Raw genomic sequence first — 19,279 nt, 5'->3', positions numbered from 1 at the left:
AGAAACATGTGTTTCTGTCATTTAAAAAGTAAAGATAAGAAACATGTGTTTCTGTCATTTAAAAAGTAAAGATAAGAAACATGTGTTTCTGTCATTTAAAAAAAGTAAAGATAAGAAACATGTGTTTCTGTCATTTAAAAAGTAAAGATAAGAAACATGTGTTTCTGTAATTTAAAAAAAGTAAAGATAAGAAACATGTGTTTCTGTCATTTAAAAAAAGTAAAGATAAGAAACATGTGTTTCTGTCATTTAAAAAGTAAAGATAAGAAACATGTGTTTCTGTCATTTAAAAAGTAAAGATAAGAAACATGTGTTTCTGTCATTTAAAAAGTAAAGATAAGAAACATGTGTTTCTGTCATTTAAAAAGTAAAGATAAGAAACATGTGTTTCTGTCATTTAAAAAAAGTAAAGATAAGAAACATGTGTTTCTGTCATTTAAAAAGTAAAGATAAGAAACATGTGTTTCTGTAATTTAAAAAAAGTAAAGATAAGAAACATGTGCTTCTGTAATTTAAAAAAAGTAAAGATAAGAAACATGTGTTTCTGTCATTTAAAAAAAGTAAAGATAAGAAACATGTGTTTCTGTCATTTAAAAAAAGTAAAGATAAGAAACATGTGTTTCTGTCATTTAAAAAAAGTAAAGATAAGAAACATGTGTTTCTGTCATTTAAAAAAAGTAAAGATAAGAAACATGTGTTTCTGTCATTTAATTAAAGTTTAAATTTCTTTTAATGTATGCTACTACGAACTTTCTTGCGACGTCACACCCTCCTATCTCAGCTCAGGCCATTAGGCTACAAATATTGACGTCACGTCCCCATAACTCCTCCCCTCTCAGTACCACTCTATATGGCTGCCAAAGCCGTCGTAAGACTTAGGAGGGGGTGTGACGTACTACTCATTCATATGAAAGCACTCTATTTCATAATTTCGACTCACTTGGCGCATTTTTCAAATCTTTGCAATCAATGTTATGACTCGCTTTCAAAAATCGCATAAGGTTTGTTGTACAGAAGCTGACCTTTTTATTACCACCTCTTTTGATTGGTCGAAAACAAATTTTACAATTAGCTAATGACTGATCCTCTAATGATACTTCAAAATAATCTCACACTTAAGCCCTTTTGGCCGGAGGCAATGCATAACTAAAATTGTATCACAACTTTAAAAGCCTGTCACTCTTTTTTTTGTTTGTATTATATTTCATATTGTTTAATTTCAATTACTTTTGTATTATATTCCCTATATCATGTAATGTATAGTGTACACATGTATTTTCACAAAGTTTCGGAGCTGTAAGACCTTTTTCTTTGGTCCTAGCTCAACATAATAAACGGAGCAAAAAAAAAAAAAAAAAAAAAAATCACTCCGCGTACTTAATAGCCTAGGCTCAAATAGAGCTTTGCGATTTTACGGACCTTGGCAGCGTTGCCAGACGTACTATAATTTTAGTACAATGCGATAATTTTAAGAGTTTTTTCGAAGCGTACTATAATTTTGACGCTGTACTATATAGTACGCTAAATTCGATAATTCGGCTGAGGCGTACGATAATTGTACTATAATTTCGAATTTAGCGGGAAATTCAACTAATCTGGGCACAAAAGTCTCGCTAGGTGTAGAAATAGGCGAAATAGCAGAGAGTGATACATGTTCATCCCATAGTAATAATCAGGCTGGGAAATAAGGATAATTTTTAAACTGGTCCTTTGGACCAGTGACCCCCTAGTGTCTGAAATCATTTACTGGTCTCCGGACTGGTCCCAGCCTTTGCTCTCCAATAGATTTGCAATTAATAAACTGGTCCCGAGGACCAGTAACCCCCACTTCTTGAATTAAAAAACTAGTCCAAGCAATTAATAAACTGGTTTTGGACCAGAGGAAGTGCGCTATTTCCCAGCCTGGTAATAATACACTTAAGGCCAAGGCTGGATGTGAGAAACGCTTGGAGACGTTATTTATCTATCTCCCTCCGTACCCTTGCACTGATTTTAGTGTAAATACAAGGTGAATCGGTACATCCGCATTGGTTTTACCGCTATTTTTGAGGCGCTCAGAGCGTACGATAATTTTTGGCTTTGGTACGATAGTTTGGTAATTTTTATCTGGCAACGCTGGACCTTGGCCTAGGCTAAACGTGACGTAGCAGACGAATTTTGCTAGGTATCGACCCGACGCGTTGGAGTATTAAATACAGTAGTAGAGGCTAAGTGTTCCTCGAAAATGAGGACAAATAAGATTTGGAGTATAAATTCCTAATTTCCTATGATTTTGAGCAAGTACAACAGCGCAGTGTTGTTCTAAGTGGCACAATTGTACCTTTTCGGCACATTTTAAGATCTTCAGCACCGAAAGTACATTTGGCCTGTTTAAAGCACATTTTCAAATTTCATTTTTAACATTAGCGTCTATGGGACGAAAATTCCGCCACTAGGTGGCGCCAAAAGCCTTTCGTTGGGGGGGGGACGGAAATTTCCTACCCCCAGGGGGGGAAAGGCACATTTTGAAAAAAGCTTCCATTGGATCAGCACATTTTACTATTGGGGAAAGCACCTTTCCAAAAGTCGAAGGAACAACCCTGCAACAGCGTAATCATACCCTGACCACTGACCAACCACTTTCAAATATTCAAGGGGAGGGGGATTTTACTTTGGAAAACAAAACAACAACACTACGCAAAATTTGGATAGTTCTTCACGAACCACAGAACCGGTCTAAATTCTTATCATTTTTACGTACCATTAGATGAGTTCATCTTTAATAGAAGCGCCTGTAGTTGTTGAAATATCGCGTTTTATTCAACATACAAAAATCTGACCCAATTAATAATCCATTTATTGCATTGAAGGGAAGGGAAGGTGCAATTTCCCGCTTCCCGATAGTGCAATTTAGTTGTCATCACCTATAGCAAAACACGTATTAATCATGGTTCTTTTATTGTCGAAACCAAGAGGACTTCAACGTGTGCACGATTTCTAAAACCAAAAATACCAAAAAAAAAAAAAATACATGACTGAAGCTTCAATAATCAAATTGTTTCCGCATCCTTCAATGAATCTTACATTTTTCCTATCACTCGCTGATTTTAACGTGGCTCGAGGCTCCTTGCGACTCTTTCTTTTGCTAGCAGTCTTAAATTAAATATAAAATTATAAATCAAATAATTGACACAAAATTTCTGTCTCTGTCTGCCATGATGGATGCGTGACATATTTTTCAAAGTTTGCAAATCTAGTGTCACATTAAAAGAAAAACAAACAAGTACCTTAGTTGAAACCTTTGCAAGACTAGTTGATAGATCAACCACATCAAATTCACAGTCACTGTATCAGATAAAATATATACGAAAAACTAACTTTAAAACTTGTTTTACGTAATCTTCCAATTAACTTTTGAAACTTCAAAATTATCAGATAATTCACTGTAATCTTAACAAACTCCCAGAGAGACTGAAGACAAATTGCAGCATTCTCCATAAAGTAGTTAAGAAAGTGTAAGGAAACAGATCAAACAACATTTTTAGAGTCTCAAAAAATGTAGTTAGGAATGATTCCTAGTATTTATTAATTTCTGCTCAAGGAAAAACACTCAATCTAACATATCTTAAAGAGTGAGGTACAACTTTTGAGCAGTTATGGGAAAGGCATTTGTCAATTCAGCTCTCCATTAGAGTGGGTTCAGACCTTTTACTCACTCATCATTTAAAAAACATTATAAGGGGAATAACTAGAACTGAGCGAGAAATATTACCTTCCAGTCCCGCTTTCTAATTCGTCTAATCCACCAATAACCTTTTCCTGAATTAGTACCTTGATTGCGCCAATAAGTTGGCCAATCTGCTAAAAGGAAAAAATAAGAACTTTTAATAGAACTCAAAAGAAATTTTATATAAGACACGCCCCGTCACAGTACGCCCCTCTATAAGACACGCCCCGTCACAGTACGCCCCTCTATAAGACACGCCCCGTCACAGTACGCCCCTCTATAAGACACGCCCCGTCACAGTACGCCCCTCTACTAGAAACGCCCCGTCACAGTACGCTCCTCTACTAGAAACGCCCCGTCACAGTACGCTCCTCTACTAGAAACGCCCCGTCACAGTACGCCCCTCTACTAGAAACGCCCCGTCACAGTGCGCCCCTCTACTAGAAACGCCCCTATATGTATGGAGCACATTAATAAGTATGTTTTTACTTTGGTAGTAGATGCACAGTGGTATTCGTACAATGCTTGGCAGAATTCTCTTCCACAAGCTTCATAATCCGCGAATGTTAAGTGCTCGATATTTGAGCCCGATAACACACCACCCATTGAAGCTTCTAAGGTGTAACTGTTTGGTATTCCCATTTTCCAGATTGTAATTCTTCCTGTTCCAATCCTACACCGTTGAACTTTTGATGAACAATTTTCAAGAGAAAACTTTAAAAATTTTAAATATAATTATTCCAATTTATTAAAACCGAAAAGTTAAAAGTTAATAACCAGTACTTTGTCTGTCGAAGCTTTCTGAAACAAATATGGAAAGATCCATTCATGGAGATGGAAATTTGAGGTAGAACCTGCATTTTCACAACCATAAAGAAAAACACTTGGCTTGCGACTGTGACCATGAATGTCACAATACAAAAAGACTTGACTAGTTTCCCTTAGCCTAAAATTAAACAAAGAAACAAACAAGTAATAAGTAAAACAAATTAAATAATTAACTCTTATTTGCTTAGTTTCTTTTTCATCCCCCAAAATTGGTGCAGAGAAACATTCAAAGGTGCAGTGTTGAAAAGTTTGTTGTGTTGTGCGTGACCTCAAAATAAACTACTCAACAATCAATCACTACCTTTGAATTAGTTGTCTGGTATACCATATAGATGGAAAGGCGTTTTTGAGAACAGACCTATACTGACGATTAAGATCCCTTCCCGTTAACGAGCATCGATAATTACCCACTATAACTCCATCAGGGTTCAACATTGGAATAATTTTAAAGATGAAAGAAGAACGAAGGAACTAATTAAAATATTCCGGCTAATTAGAAAGTTAAAAGGATAGAAGGAAACACAGAATACTTTTAATTTAAAAAGATGTTATCGAACTTTGGCGCAAGGACTGTCCCCGAGTAAGAAATCCAATATTCCCTTGATAACCCAGCTAGAGTTACTTTCTCCCGGATGAACTCTCGAACTTAAAATTACCACTTTTTTCTGAATTTAATAATTACAAACCCATTAAAGTTAAACTAAATAAACTAAACCACAATTGATACCCGTCTATACCTTTCTTTCGGTTTCTGGCGAAGTAATAGTCACTAAAGGCACTAGATTTCCAGCCAATGACCAACAAAGTATTCTTTGCCGACAAATTTTGGAAAGGCTTTCTTTTTGCTGCATACTTAATAAATAGTCCTATATTTTAAATTAATAAAATAAAATAACAATTAAATAAATTTAAAATTAAATAGTTACTCCTTTAAACGTACTTGAAGATCACTATACGTGTATGGATAACAATGTGCAAAAAACACATCATCATTATCATATGGAAAATTTACTGTAAATGAAAGTGTGTAACTTGGAACATTATCTTCTTGAATGAATCTAATAAGTAAAAAGTTAAAAACATGATTAATTATAATTAATTACACACTTTTTTTAAGATTACTAATCAACTTACTGATTCCTACAATACAAAACATCAGAGCCAGATCTATGCCAGCCAATACTATCTTCTTCAGCCATTTTAGTTGAATAACGTAAAGGTTGCATTCCACTCCGATAGAGGCTACCTTGCTTACTTAAATTGACTATTGAAAAGCGATAAGAAGGCCCCGCACGTGTATTTGAAACTTTAAAATAAAACCACTGAGCTTGATTCCAATTATAGAGATCATATCTCAAGTATAATTCGTAGTTGTATTTTGATCTATTAAAGTCTTTCAATTAGTCAAAACAAATAGCTATTAATTATACACGTGTTTCTAATCAGGCCCAAGTTTTGGACGGGCCTAAATAGACGGGGCCTAAATAAAATTTGGGCGCATATAGCCACTTTGTAATTGGCTAAGGAATCCTTACATCTGTACAACTTTCTCCAGATTGGCACTCTCAAACCGAGATTCAAATACCAATAGAGTATCATCTCGATTTTTAGGATCAACTCGTGTAAAAAACTTTCCATCTCTACTACCACCAACGCATGAGCGTACAAACTAAATAAAGGTGTAAATTAAAGATTAATTTAACACTCTAGCACCTCTTAAATCCATATCAACATACGGAGGAAGAACCAGAAGGTTTGTAATGATATACTAATCTTCCACTAGTACGACTAACTACAGGAACTGGCATTGCATCTACACCCAAAGCTAAAAACATAAGATAGCAGCGGGTCTATTTAGAGATTCTATCGAACAATAACCCCTGATAAGAAACAAACCAGGATGAAGAAAAGGCTCTCTTTCAACACTTGGAAAATAATGGTGTTGCACTCGTTCTTCCATAACAATCATTTCAATTGGCCTTGAATGAAGTAATTTTTAAGTAAAGGGCAATATTTTTAGATCTTTAGTTGTAACCAATCAGTATTATTACCATCGTGGTAGATGTTGAGGTCCAGGTTGGGACCATTCTGCATAGAGGGCTCTCGGTTCACATATCTAAGAAAGTTATATGTATGCGGTTGAAGAAAAACTGTGGAAGGTCAATTAAAGGAATATATTTGACCTTTTCTTTAAGATCTTCACTTTTCTGTCTTTCCCTAAAGTTATTTCTTCTTTCAGCAGAGGTGTGTTTCCCCATTTGAATCATGCCAACACTCTTGCCCTCTAAGCATGATTCATCTTGACAGGAAGCTATGCTCCCTTTTTTACTACTAGCCACCACAGATTTAATTAATTCCCCACAAGATGGTAGCTCTTCACAACTTGAACTTCTTCTTAACCTCCCTTTATGTCATTCACAGGCAAAATTAATTAGGCCAGGATTAGGAATACCAGCTACTCCGTAATATTTTTAATACCTCCTCGAATCTCAAAACCAAACAAATGTTTTTTCATAAAACTTTCATAAGAGCTCTAAAATAATTTTAAATAAACTAAAATTATATTTTTCAGCTTTGAACACAATCACCACTAATTAAATTTGCAAGGGGGAATGAACAGTTTTAACCCCAAGCTAAGTGTTTTTTTTTTTAGGTCTTGGGATAGATGGCCATGTTTGTTTTAGAAAACTCTTCCAATGTAATTAGGGACAAATTTTTTCACGCCTACAATAATTTAGTTAATTTATGAATAACAATCCGTCTTACCACAAATAGTTCAGTGCTATTTATAGCTGTTTTGTCTTCAGCACCAGCTGCAGATGGGTTAGTTGTTCTACCACTTAAAACAGTTTTTTCACTAAAATCACTAATACTTCTTTTAATCTTAGCCATTTTCTCTTTCGCATCTCTATCCAGCTTTGTTTATTTGTAAAATTTGTTCAAAATCTATTTTGCTTGGGATTTACCAAGCGTCTGACAGTTATCACCGGTCAGCGTAGTTCACTGTCCCGCATTTTTTGAAATCGCCATGGCAACCAGAAGATATCGTCACCAGAAATCTAACAATGCCCATATAAGGGCATGGGGCTGTAAATAAGCAAAGAGAAAAACTAAGCGAAATGTCCATATATGGGCATAAGGCTGTAAATAAGCAAAAAAAAAACAAAACCATGGAGATATAATATTGGTAGGAACATCAAGTAAGATGGGAACAGAACATAAAGTAAGAATCTCTATGGATGACAACGTTGAATCATTCGGACTTTTGAAATTGGCGGGTCTTTTGGTCTTTTCAATCTTACGTCACTTCCTAAAATGGTGTGACGTAAAAATATTTTTTATTTACTGACTTTACTCCCCTTTAATATCGGAATTTGTAAAAGGCTAGACTTCTTATTTAATTATTAATTATAAAAAATAGTAGTTATTTCCTTTTACACGCAACCAGCTTGGAATTAATATTTAGAGTATGAAATGTTTATAGCAAAGATAAGGTAAGTTTTGCAATTTTTCCGTTATAATATTGCGTACCTTTTTTTCCTCAATTCGAAGAATCAGGGCATTCGTAAGCCTTGGCTCTATGTCAATCTATGATTCTTAGAATTAAGATTATCAAAGATTATTGTTTTGGGTTTGGCACTCTCTTTAGAGATTGAGAGCCAGTTATTGACAACCCTGAAATAATTGTACATGTACATTTTCTATCAATAGATGATCGTTCCCTGTTCATTATTTAAATTGAATGGAATTAATGGATTATTTCCGGTTCACTAATTTTACTGCCACTTCATGAGGTGAGTTACTCAGTACAAATTGTAAACAACCTATAATTCAAGTCAGAAAGCTTTGCAGAGTAGTTAGTTGATATCTATTATAAGGAGGTAGTACATTGATTGTTAACCACAATAAGAATTAGCCAACTGTTTAAATTTCTTATAAATAATTCTGATTGGTTACTCAAGTTTCTAAGATCTTAAAAAGAAAATATGCTTTCTAGTTGTCATGCTGTGATTAAATTGAACGTGTTGTACAACTTTGAATGATGGCAGCTCCACCAGTACCACCGCGTCTTAATGAAGATCAGCTTTGGGTGTTAAATCATTCCCAAGTTAGGAGGTCAACTCAAACATTTCAAAGCTCTCATGAACAACATACTGAAACATATCAGCTAAAGTCTCGTTTCTCTCAAACTATGTATAGATGTAAGCATTTTTAATTATATTAGGGTTATGGGATATTGCTTTTGCCATCATAAGATAAGAGCTACTTTTGGTCTCAATAAAATTATTGGTTAAATTGGTTAATTATTAATTTCGTCATTTAAAGTATGTTAAAAATAAATAATTTGCATTAAAATTAACTTCAAAAATTAGAGAAGCAAAAAAAAATATATTATATTTTAGGGCCTATAGGCGCTGCCAATGAAAGAAATTATAATCCCACTAGATGGCGCTCACTTTCAAGAAAAGCCTAAGCTCTGATTGGCCATTGAGTTTAGTGTAACAATTTGAATATGCATGACATCATACTTAGAGCTTGGATAAAGATCGCGAGTTCACACTATAGGATAGACAACTCCCTATCTCCTATTCAATATATACTCTGTTCCAGCTTCGGTTGTTAGCACGCGCAAACCTAGGTCTTTATGTAACGTAGCTTTGTCAGTGCTGACAAGAAACGAAAGAAATACAAATTTTCAGTATCTAAAATCTCGATATTTAAATCCTGAAAATCAGTATTGCTATCGTCTCTTGTCATCACTGACAAAGCTACGTTACATAGAGACCTAACTTTGCTCGTGCTGACAACTGATGCTGGAACAGAGTATATATCGAATAAGCTGCTGTCGGAGATAGGGAGTTGCCTATCCTCTAGCGCCAAAACAAATATCCTCACGTGCATTCTTAATCCATGCTTAGAGATTAAAACCGTGGATAAAGAATGTGCGTGAGGAAATTTGTTTTCACTCTACAGGATAGGCAACTCCCTATCTCGAACGACAGTTTATTCTGTATATACTCTGTTACAACATCGGTTGTCAGCACGCGCAAAGCTAGGTCTCTATGTAACCTAGCTTTGTACGTGCTGTCAAGAGACCAAAAACTTCAGGATTTTTCAGGATTTAAAATATCCGCGAGTTTTTTAGCTCGAGTGCACGGACCTCTATGCCTTAGTTTCAAATACGTGTGAAATTGCATACAGTCTACTACACGTATTTGAAACTAAGGCCTAGAGAACCGTGCACTCGAGCTAAAAAACTCGCGGATATTTTAAATCCTGAAGATCCTGAAGTTTTTTGTGTCTTGTCAGCACGCACAAAGCTAAGTTGCATAGAGACCTAGCTTTACGTGTGCTGACAACCGATGTTGTAACAGAGTATATACAGAATAAGCTGTCGTCCGAGATAGGGAGTTGCCTATCCTATAGAGTGAAAACAAATTTCCGCACGCGCATTCTTTATCCATGTTAAAACCGTGGATAAAGAATGTGCGTGAGGAAATTTGTTTTCACGATACAGGATAGTCAACTCCCTATTATTATTCTGTATATACTCTGTTCCAGCATCAGTTGTCAGCACGCGCAAAGCTAGGTCTCTATGTAACGTAGCTTTGTGCGTGCTGACAAGAGACGAAGAAAATAAGGATTTTCAGGATCTAAAAATCTCGAGATTAAACCCTTAGAACGTGTTTCTTGTAGAAATATCCCGGCATTATTGATATGAAATTATATCTTGTATAACTCTTTCTTATGCTAAATGTGTTTCTTGTAGAAATATCCCGGCAATATTGACACGCAATTATATCTTAACTTTTTCTTATCTTATAAAACTTCGTAAATAATATGAAATATTAGGTACACTAGTTCCTCCTCCTAAGCAAATTCAGAATTAATCTTATCAGTGAGATACTTATGAACTGTTCGATTAGTATAAAGTATCAATCAAGGTTACGTACAGTTTATCATTAGCTTTAAGACAGTGACTCAGAAAGGTTTTAAGGTAATATTGAAGGAAAAGTTAGTTGGAACGGTAAATCAAACGTACTTCAACTGCGCTTGTCTAACAGTTATAAATTGATTTTAAAAGTAAAGCTTAAAACATTTTCAGCATCTACACCACCACCACTGCCACCGAGAATAGTTCAGGATCACAATCAGCCGAGCGCGAAAGATGATCTACTTTTGGTACCACCACCACCAAATCAAACGGCCTTCAAGAGCAATTCAAACGTTGACCTAATGAGCTTTTCTAGTCCTCAGTACCTTACCAAACCAAAGACACTTAACGAATCGCTCGCTAAACTGGGATTAAATTCCAGTATTTCTACAATACCCATTCCTTCAACTTCCAGACCTATCGTGGTGGCCAGAAATAACTTTCCCGGATTATCTAACTTCGTAGCTCCGCCTAACTCGCCGAATGTGTTTACTCCAATGTTTAATAACGAATTATACTTTCATCAGAATCAGACTTACGCCTCAATTATGAACAAAGAAAGCGCGGGGGGTTACGGTCCACCAAGATGGGACATTCCTCACAGCCACTCGGCTCCCGATTTAGCTCAGTTGGAGCGACATTTAAACAGTCAACCAGACGCTACGCACCATCTCCAGGTTCTTTCTAGAGCCATTAATTTCATGAAGAAAAAGGAGGACAATAACCTGATCGATTTAGCCAACGATAACCTTAGCACCAGCCTTTTACATCAAGATGAAACTGACATCTTAAAACTTTTCGATCCCCTGAGTAAATCCGAAGAAAGGAAAATTCCAGTGACGGTAGAAACGGAGGCTCCCATAGACCAAGATGAAACGGATGGAGCGATAGCGGAAGTGGATGAAACTCAAGTTAAAACTGTCATCAGACAAACTTCGTTTAATCAAGAAATAGAAAACTCATCGTTGGAAGTTCCATTATATAGTTTAGGAAGCTTAACTGTAGTTAATCGTTCGGTGACTTGTAGCGAAGAAATCACCAGTTTCGCGGAAAAAGTCAAATCCCTAAGAAAAGAATTTCCCGCGAATGATATTCACACCAACGTCGGCCTCGTCATCAGTCCAACTTTGGAAAATAATCGAGATCATCCACTTAGCATTCAACTGATGATTGATTCGAGTTATTCGGAACGTCCCGTCTCCTTCACTTGCGATGTCAGTACATCAATCGAACACGTCATAAGTCACGTAATATGTTACCTATTCGACGACACATCTCAAGTCAATATGGAAAATTTCGTCTTGCAAGTGCACGGGATTTCGGAATACTTTTCGGCCGACTCGGAGCTAGCCGATTACGAATACGTTCATTTGTGTCACAAATTTGACAAGCCAGTTCGATTAAAACTAGTTGACATTAAAGATTTGAAACAAGATTTAGCTCGAACAACGCGAGATGATAAAATTGATATCAATTTTCATCCAAACGAATTGTTGGATGAAGATGATATACAGCCGGTTACGTGCGCTAAGGTTAATATTTTGCTAGAATATTTGCACAAGGAAATAGATAAATTAAAAGAGCAAGCTAAGAAGAAGCACCCCTTAATTTACCCTGATAACGTTTGTCAGGCTATTAAAGCTATATGCGCTAGTCTTCGTTGCATCGAAACCTTAGAAATAAATACCGCGTTGGAGGAACTTAACTTCACCCTTTTAAAATTCGCCCGCTTTCAGGCGGGTCCTACCGCCTCTAACGAAGAGTTAGTTTTTGAAATGATGGAAATCATTGAACTTTCATTGAGAAAACTTATTTCTTCAATCGCCGACTTACTAATACTGTTTTCCAACGCCTTTTTCGTCAACTTTCAAGTGCCTCGCCCACCCGCTATTCAAAATCATACGGAAGAAACTCACAAAAACGTCACGGAAATGCTAGAAACACTTTTGATACAGATTAAAACGGTACATCAGATACCCCCTTCTTGGGCCACTTACGATTCGTTTCACGTCACGGTTGAACTTAGGCACGGCAAAAATAAATTGGCTATAGAACAAAGTAATTTTAAACCGACAATTAGCAAAGTATTTTTCGAGCGAATAGTCTTCGAAGATTATATAGAATTTGATTTCCCGATGTGTACAATTCCGAGGGAGGCGTCCCTATACTTCTTTCTATACGGAAACAATAATTCGCCACCTGATAACGCTCAATTACCATCGACCTTACTGGGATGGACCGCTATGACTTTGTTTGACCCCTGTCAAGTTTTACATCAAGGAAGCTTCCTCCTTGGACTTTGGTCCGAAGACGTTTCGTCCGTTTGCGGTCCAGCCTGCGCCAATCAAACTAACAATACTTATCCGATACTTCGAGTTAATTTAACGGAATACGGACACACGGTCAAGTTTCCTCGAGTACAAACGAATGAAATGCGTTCAAACAGCGTCCGAGGTACTTTGGATATGTTGGATAACGCCACTCAAACGAAACTATTAAATATAATTGGCAGCGATCTTCTCGGACTTTTGGCTGAAGAAGAAAAGGAATTACTTTGGGAGAAACGTTACTATTTACAAGAAAATTCTCACGCGTTACCGAAGCTTCTAAGTTCGGTTCACGGTTGGGATTGGGCTTGCCTACCCGAAATATACGGGATACTTCAAGAATGGAAGCCGATGAGTCCCGTCGAATCGCTAGTACTTTTACTGCCAGATTTTCCCGATATTGAAATAAGGAAAATTGCCGTGAAATGGATCAGAAGTATCGGTAGCGACGAATTATGCGATTATCTTCCGCAGTTAGTCCAAGCTTTAAAATTTGAAACCTGGCTAGATTCGCCTACACTTTGGTTTCTACTAGAGAGATCTATGACGAGTGTCAGAGTAGCTCATCATTTACACTGGCTTTTGATGCAAAATGTCAAGGATCCCGTATCTGGTCAGAGGATGAAGTTGGTTTTAAACGCTCTGAATATTATAATTGGAAGCTCTCTAAGAGGCCTGATACAAAGAGAAAAATTGCTATTGGGAAGTTTATCCGAAGTGGCGGAAAAAATTAAAACCACCAAAGAAGCGTACAGGTTAAATACTTTGTTTCAAGAACTCGAGACCACGCACAACATCCTTCAAGATAGTCCTACGTGTTTACCCTTGAGTCCCAGTCTTCAGGTGTGCAAAATCGACGTCAAAAATTGCACATACTTCACGTCTAACACCCTCCCGTTGAAAATTGTATTCCGAAGCTCCGAAGACCCTAATCATTTCATACAAGCGATCTTCAAAGTCGGCGACGATTTGCGACAAGACATGTTAACACTCCAAATGATACGAATTATGGATAAACTATGGCTGAAGGAATCGTTGGATTTAAAAATTATAACCTTCGGATGTTTCGCAACGGGGTACAAGGAAGGTATGGTAGAAATGATTACCGAAGCGGAAACCTTGAGAAAGATTCATACGGAACACGGCCTGACTGGTTCCTTCAAGGACAGACCAATCGCGGAATGGCTTCAAAAGCACAACACGTCCGAATTAGAGTATCAGCAAGCCGTAGAAAACTTCACCCTATCGTGCGCCGGGTACTGCGTAGCCACTTACATATTGGGTATTTGCGATAGACATAATGATAACATTATGGTGAAAACCTCCGGTCACATATTTCACATTGATTTTGGAAAGTTCTTAGGCGACGCTCAAAAATTTGGAAATATTAAAAGAGACAGAGTCCCTTTCGTTTTGACGTCCGATATGGCATACGTCATTAATGGTGGTGATAAGCCTTCCAAACGATTTCAAACCTTCATCGATATTTGTTGTCAAGCCTTCAATATTCTACGAAAAAATAGCAGCGTTTTCCTAAACCTTTTCGGATTGATGGTGGAATCTGGAATACCGGGAGTTAACTCCGACGCGGTGATATACGTTGAGCGCATGCTGATGCCAAACTTATCCGAAGCCGAAGCCACGGCTAGATTTTCCAAGATGATAGAAGAAAGTTTAAAGTCTTGGTTTACTCAGTTCAACTTTTTCATCCATAACATAGCTCTACTACGCTTTACCGGCGATCACAATGAAGATGTCTTGTTGTCATTCATCCCGAAGGTCTTTACGTTAGAAACTGATGGCAAGATACTATCCGTCGACGTAGTTGGCTCGAAGAAACAATACGACCCGGAAAAATACTACGTTTATGTCGTGAAAGTCATCAGGGAAAATAGTTTAGATCCCATGTACGTCTTCCGATCTTTTAGAGAATTCACAGAGTTTCATCAGAAACTTTGCATGCTGTTCCCACTGGCCGGTTTTCGACCTCTTCCTCGCGGATCAATGTTAACTCGTTCAAACATCAGAGAAGTGGCGGAAAAACGTAAAAGCGAGTTATCTACTTATCTACAGAGTTTGATGGGAATGGCCGAAGAAATCGCGCACTGTTCTTTAGTTTACACATTCTTCCATCCGTTGTTGCGAGATCAAGAAGGCATGGAGCAAAATTGGAACTCGAAAAATGGAAATCTTTCACCGGACTCGACTAGAGATTCTACGGGGGTCACTCAAGGTCACGTTAAACTATCGATACTCTATAAGAAGAACAGTTTGTTCATCATGATAATGCACGCCAAGAACTTGGGGCTTTCAAAAGGAGTCATGCCTGATGTTTACGTCAAAACCTATTTACTACCCGACTCGCAGAAACACACAAAGCGCAAGACGAAAATTGTCAATAAAAACTCGCATCCAACATTCATGGAAATGTTAGTCTACGCTTTGCCCTACGAAGTTGTTAGAAGGAGGGTACTGCAAGTATCAGCGTGGAGCTACGACCGATTACAGGAAAATGAGTTTCTAGGAGTGGTTTCGATTCCTTTGGACGAAGTAGATCTGAAAACTGAAACCATCAAATGGTACAAGCTAGATAACAATGCCTATTTAAGACCCTAAGTATTTTTGTAAGAACAGTTTCGAGTGACAAAGAAATGTTTGACTTATAAGTCAATTTTCAGAGATATCGAGTCAGCCTTAGACCCCCCCCCCCCCCACTTTGATACGGAAGTTGAATAATTAATTGGTAAATTTAATATATTCAGAACGATTCTAGTTTCGTCATTGAGTTCACGAATTTCTCACCAACACGTACGCTTCCATTTGTATCGGAGAAAAAAAAGAATAGATTTTGTATTTAATATTTTAAAATGATGAACTTAGAGAAGAATAGAAATGCTTTGTTTTTTTTAGTCGTCGTGAATAGCTTTTTAGATAAATTAAACTAAATTAAATACTTAATCGTAGTCCCCGGATGTTAATCGTACGTATACCTAATGCCTTTTTGCGGGTGCTTTAAAAAGAGATGAATTTTAATATTCAAATTAATTTTACTAATAATTGGTAATATTTTGTAATGGAATGTAGTGAATGTGTTGACAGACACTTTTAAAATTTATAAAAATAAATAAATAGATAAATATAGCGCTATTGTTTAACTAAAATTCTCGAATATCCGAGCGTTTCCTAGTACAGTTATCGGAAAAAAAAATATATTTAATTATAAAAGTCAATTTTTAAATTAATTCAAGAATCCTAAACTTTTAAAAGTAATATCTCCAATCGTGATTTGAATGCCTAGTAATTTTGTACGTAAATATTAAATTTATATTAAAAAAAAGGGACCATTTATATTTTTAATAAATAAATAAATAAACAGACAGCGTATTGCGTAAATAAAATATTTCTATCGAAACGAATCAAAGATGAAATGAATTTCAATATTAATTGTAGCCATCCCAGAAAGCTTTATTTTGTGAGAAATTAAGAAAGATGTTTATGTTGTATTTCTACTTTTTAATTAAAATTTAAAATGTTTCGAAAAAACCTTTTCTATAGTACATATACATTGACCCCTAATTTGTTTTTTCTGTTTTCTCTGTTAATTATTTTTTTTTTTTTTTAATGAAATTCACATGTTGATGAAATCCATTTATATGGGCAATAAAATACAGCTTTTATTTCTGTAAAAACTGTCTTCTCGATTATTAAGAAATGAAAACCCTTGATCTGGATAACCTGGATAAGTCAGGCCACTGGTCAAGCATATGTCAGGGATTTGGGTAGATATATCAAACCATGCTTCGAGCAATGCTAAGTATGGACCAGGTGTAAGTATGAAGTGGGCTCTGGTAAACACCTTTAAATGGTCAGGGATATTGGATAAATTTTGACAAGGATAAGCTGGAATAGTCAGGGATTTTAGATATAAAAATTTCGTCCGAACTCTGCTGCCTTAGCAACGAATTAACAATAGCATCGCTTTGGCTTCTTTTCGATCTGATAGGCAAGATTTCAAGGTTATTGAACGCTATCTTTGAAAAACTACTCAAACTAAAGTTGGACCTTGCGTATTATCAAGCCAAGTACGTAAATGTATCGAATTCACTGTAGATGTACTTAAGAATTTGATTACAGTCTGGGATGAGATACGTCTAGAATTTGCTCATAGTTCATATTTTCTATCGTTGGTATTAAAATGGCTGGTCTTTCGCCTACTAAGAAAATATGCGTAGTTGGAGGAGGTGTTATTGGTCTAACGACAGCAGTTAGGGCTATTGAGAATCTAAGTAATGTTGAAATTACTTTAATATCTAAAGATCTTAGTCCTAACACAACGGGAGACGTCAGTGCCGGATTTTGGTTGCCGTATTTGTTTGGACAAGTGGAACCGTCGCTTTTAGAGCAAGTTCAAAATTCAATAAATATTGTCAATTAACGTCCTTAGTCTACACTGGGAGATATTTTCTCATGGAATTAGTTATTTCAGGTATTGGTTAGATGAATCATTTAGCTTTTTTCTCGATTTGTGTCAAAGACCTTGCGCTAAAAATATCGGTGTTGGACTGATTTCTTCATTCTTTGAATTAGAACCAGATGAAACTCTAGAAGTAAGACCAAAACGTCTGTCTCTAATCAATCAAGTTGGTATGATTATTAATCAGTGATAAATTATGGCTTTATTTAGAACTTTCCTGGTGGTAAACAAGTCATTGGGCTGAGATTAATGAATGAAAATGAACTAAAATTATTTCCTAAGATAAAGTAATGAACTAGTGTCGAAACAAAGACACGTGGAATTGAATATATTTTCCTTTTTTTTTTTTTGTTGTAAGTACAGAAGGGGGGTATTCTTTACAAGCGTATACGCACAATGTGGAAGGTTCCTTCCCTATCTACTGAAAAGGTAAAAAGGGTAATACAGCCTAAAATAGTATTTAAATCCAGTCTATTGCAAAAAGGTTTAAAGAAAATGGAGGCAAAGTCAAAGTTGCTGAAGTTTCAAACTTTTCCCAACTTGGGAAAGATTATGACATAGTAGTTAATTGCACTGGATTGGCCTCATATCATTTAGTTCCAGATACAAGTCTCATGCCCGTTAGAGGGCAAGTTATTAGAGTATGACACATACAACTCCGTCCAAGAAATACGCACATTTTCATTAATGATTAAAAAATGTCCTAACTAACTTTATCTTTGTAGGTAAAAGCACCTTGGATCAAACATATAGTTAATTGTGGCAACTTTCATATTTTGCCAAAGTAAGAATAAATATTGTTACTGAATGAATATTTTTTCGGAAAACGTCATCATGGAAGGTGATAAGGATGAATATTGTCGCTACAGTTGCAAAATTTCGTTGCATGAAGTGAAAATCCGAAATAACTAAAGATGTCATACTCATAATGACATTTTCAAAAACATTCTTACAATACATGGCAAATGCACTTGAAATTTTTATAACATGGATCCCGTTGTTTTCTAAAGTGCAGACTATATTCAGATAGGAGGAACGAAGCAAATGAATAACTGGAACTTGAATGTAGACCCCAAAGATACAAAAGCTATTATGGAAGGATGTTGTGATTTGGTTCCAAGTATGAAGGTAAAAATCAACTTGTTGTGTATGAAACTACTAATGCTAATTACAATTTTGAAAAATATTCATTTCAGAATGCTGAAGTATTGGATATTGCTGTTGGACTAAGACCTTATAGAGAAAAGGGGCCTCGGGTGGAAATTGAAGAAATTGTAACCCCTAAGAAACGCATTCCGGTATATAAACACGGGTATATCTTTATGAATTTAAATAATCCACATTTGCTTCCATATATTTTTTAGATTATCCACAACTATGGTCACGGTGGTTCTGGAGTAACAATATCTTGGGGTTGTGCTGGCACAGTTGTCCAATTACTCAACAAATGCCTCATAGAAACTCACTCTAAACTGTAGAGACATCTTTACTTCTACAGTGACTTAATTGAAATCAATGGCCTTATTTTGCACGATGTAATAAAAAATGCGCAATAAACTAGTTGATTCATTGCACAATGCATAGTTCCTATCGTCGCAGTTATTGCGTAATACCACTTTTACGATATGGCTTAACCCTAAGCCTTGGTTGTGTTTTATGACGCGACTTTACTTATATTTTTAATAAGCATTAAATGTACTGTAACTCCTTATTACTTATATCAACATTAATGGTTTATATATAAGCGAAATCTTTCTTAAATCACACTATATTTAATATTAAAACATCACTTACTCATTTCGCTGTTCCAAAAACACATCTTATCCAATTCGAAACAACGCGGACTTTAGCAGACTATGTTTCAGACAGCTTTGAGATTTAGTTATGGGAAATAGCAAAGGCAGTCTGCCTCGTGGTCTGCCGGTGCCGGTGGTGCGGAGGCCAAGAATGAAACTGGGTGTACGATATAATTTCCTATAGATGTCGGGAGTAAAACGCCTCAGAGAGCG

The 19,279-nt window shown here is 36.2% G+C and overlaps 3 protein-coding genes across 3 annotated transcripts; 2 read left to right on the top strand and 1 right to left on the bottom strand.

Moving 5' to 3' along the window:
• Window positions 1–1,002: 1,002 nt before the first annotated feature.
• Window positions 1,003–19,206, bottom strand: LOC149623754 (cytosolic carboxypeptidase 2-like). Its single transcript, XM_089852976.1, has 19 exons — window positions 19,065–19,206; window positions 7,301–7,621; window positions 7,013–7,067; window positions 6,718–6,938; window positions 6,586–6,650; window positions 6,431–6,513; window positions 6,271–6,359; window positions 6,070–6,203; window positions 5,669–5,917; window positions 5,475–5,592; window positions 5,272–5,400; window positions 5,092–5,199; window positions 4,836–5,005; window positions 4,490–4,652; window positions 4,196–4,420; window positions 3,752–3,840; window positions 3,267–3,324; window positions 3,064–3,132; window positions 1,003–2,976 (listed from the first exon to the last, which is right to left on the bottom strand). The coding sequence occupies exons 2-19, from the start codon at window positions 7,424–7,426 to the stop codon at window positions 2,959–2,961; spliced, it is 2,169 nt and encodes a 722-aa protein (XP_089709102.1). The 5' UTR covers window positions 7,427–7,621; window positions 19,065–19,206; the 3' UTR covers window positions 1,003–2,958.
• On the top strand, window positions 7,811–15,495 carry Pi3K68D (phosphatidylinositol-4-phosphate 3-kinase catalytic subunit Pi3K68D). Its single transcript, XM_089852965.1, has 4 exons — window positions 7,811–8,028; window positions 8,246–8,328; window positions 8,532–8,736; window positions 10,641–15,495. The coding sequence occupies exons 3-4, from the start codon at window positions 8,574–8,576 to the stop codon at window positions 15,410–15,412; spliced, it is 4,935 nt and encodes a 1,644-aa protein (XP_089709091.1). The 5' UTR covers window positions 7,811–8,028; window positions 8,246–8,328; window positions 8,532–8,573; the 3' UTR covers window positions 15,413–15,495.
• On the top strand, window positions 16,882–18,847 carry LOC149623755 (D-aspartate oxidase-like). The gene is made up of 9 exons (XM_089852975.1): window positions 16,882–17,197; window positions 17,283–17,403; window positions 17,481–17,557; window positions 17,634–17,699; window positions 17,755–17,911; window positions 17,996–18,054; window positions 18,281–18,398; window positions 18,467–18,568; window positions 18,635–18,847. The coding sequence occupies exons 1-9, from the start codon at window positions 16,992–16,994 to the stop codon at window positions 18,746–18,748; spliced, it is 1,020 nt and encodes a 339-aa protein (XP_089709101.1). The 5' UTR covers window positions 16,882–16,991; the 3' UTR covers window positions 18,749–18,847.
• Window positions 19,207–19,279: the final 73 nt, after the last annotated feature.

The sequence above is a fragment of the Phalangium opilio genome, unplaced genomic scaffold (genome assembly GCF_054372755.1).
Source record: "Phalangium opilio isolate 3A_F unplaced genomic scaffold, DU_Popi_V2 ptg000113l_1, whole genome shotgun sequence".
Taxonomy (NCBI): Eukaryota; Metazoa; Arthropoda; class Arachnida; order Opiliones; family Phalangiidae; genus Phalangium; species Phalangium opilio.
This window is presented reverse-complemented; position numbering and strand designations above follow the sequence as displayed.